The 1,724-nt window shown below is 31.6% G+C and overlaps 1 protein-coding gene across 3 annotated transcripts in view; it reads right to left on the bottom strand.

The window, feature by feature from the left end:
- LOC110021242 (probable serine/threonine-protein kinase WNK4) overlaps window positions 1–1,724 on the bottom strand; it is a 12,691-nt gene that overhangs the window by 4,873 nt on the left and 6,094 nt on the right. For 2 of the 3 annotated variants that reach the window (XM_020719657.1, XM_020719658.1), the window contains exon 2: window positions 258–310. In XM_020719657.1, coding sequence (XP_020575316.1) covers window positions 258–310 — 53 coding nt within the window. The remainder of the gene's footprint in view (window positions 1–257; window positions 311–1,724) is intronic. The other variant, XM_020719659.1, reaches the window with a different exon arrangement.

Below are 1,724 nucleotides of genomic sequence, written 5' to 3'. Positions count from 1 at the left end.
TATATATATAATAGTTTAAACTTTTAAATAAATTGAAAGAAATTCAAAAAATTCTCCATAATAAAAATTTTAAATTGACTTTAGTTATTTAATAATTTATAAACTACAAAATAGATTTGGATAAAACCTCAATCCAATATAAATCAAAATTGATAGATTTTATTAAATTTAAAATACTCATAATATTTTGAATTAAATACATGAAAGCCTAGCAAATATTAATCAAATAAAAATTCTTTAAATTGGGTAGTTCATACATATGAGAAGGATACACAGTCTTCATGGCTCCTTTGCCCAGCACCTCGTCAAACTGAAAATTGAAAAATAAACAAATAATAATAATAATAATAATTGTAATGACAAACTTAATTTGAAAACCAAAATGCTAGACAAAGAGCAATTGGGTCCACCTTCAAATTATGGGACAACCTCACACAAATGATCCAATAAAAATATACTAAGTAAATTCATGAAAAGCACAAATTGGTAGCCAAACCCAATCAGTTATGCAAGGCAGCTCAGCATATACAACTCAACAATGCTGCTCAACTAAATCCAGTTAATCTGGTTATACAGAACTTTAAATATTGACTCAGCAGCTTGTCAAATAATTAGCCTATATCAATACTACAAACTCGCTCGACGTACTAACTTGATCAATTTGGGTGACTCCATCTACTAGTCGTATAGTCTAACGATATAAGTGATATGATACACTACTCAAAAATCAAATTGATAGCATTATTCAAGTGTATTTTTCTCTTTTAATATAGCTACTTAAGTAATTAGTCAAGTCAAAACTATAAATAGGGGAGGCCATCTCCGTGGTGAGGGATCTCTTTCCACTTCCAAAGAATTGACAATATTGTGAAGCATTCCCTGTTTCATCTCCATTCTCATATCAATATTTTTTTTGCCTAATATTCTTCTACAACAAAATCTTATCTTAATGGTACGAAACAATTGAAACTTCAGGATTCAACAACTAGATAGCACCTAACACTTTCATCAATCATGGTCACTTATGCCATCCATGGATGACAATTAAGGCCAATTCTAGACACAAGCTATTGTCCACTTTTTGACTCCATCAATGCTTGCCACCAATTATCAGTGGTTCTAACTAACAACCTCTTTCAAAATTTGCTCCAATACACAACTCACTGGTAAAAAACAAATGGAAGAACCCCAAAAAGGCCAAATCGTCGCCGATCAATATTGGCATCCATCATTGCCCGTTAAGAATATATATTGATGTCTATCATTACCCACCATCCATTTACTCCAATGCCCATTACATTCTATTATATTTGACATCCTTTACTACTTTCACTTGCCTCTCACACAAATCAGGAAGCACAATTCGGCTCTTGTGGAGGGAATATTACCCGTGGAGTCCACATGGATGTGGGTTCCTTATATACCGTTATACAAATGAGTACAATGGTTTACAACATTGTTGTACAAAGACTCTGCATGCATGCAATCTCCGTACCTAATATTTCGTGGCCTTTCTTTGTGATGGCCAAAAATGCATAAAATTTAAATTTTAACCCCCAAACATGAAAAAAAACCCACAAATAGTAAAAAATTTATAATATTTAATACCCCAAAAGTTCAATAGCGTCGAATTCATAAGGGGAATGCAAACTCCATTTAAGTAATGTATTTCGTTTTATACAAATAAAGAAAAAAATCGAATGAATAATTAAATGATTATATAT

This window comes from Phalaenopsis equestris, unplaced genomic scaffold, assembly GCF_001263595.1.
Source record: "Phalaenopsis equestris unplaced genomic scaffold, ASM126359v1 Scaffold000125, whole genome shotgun sequence".
NCBI classification, from domain to species: Eukaryota; Viridiplantae; Streptophyta; class Magnoliopsida; order Asparagales; family Orchidaceae; genus Phalaenopsis; species Phalaenopsis equestris.
This window is presented reverse-complemented; position numbering and strand designations above follow the sequence as displayed.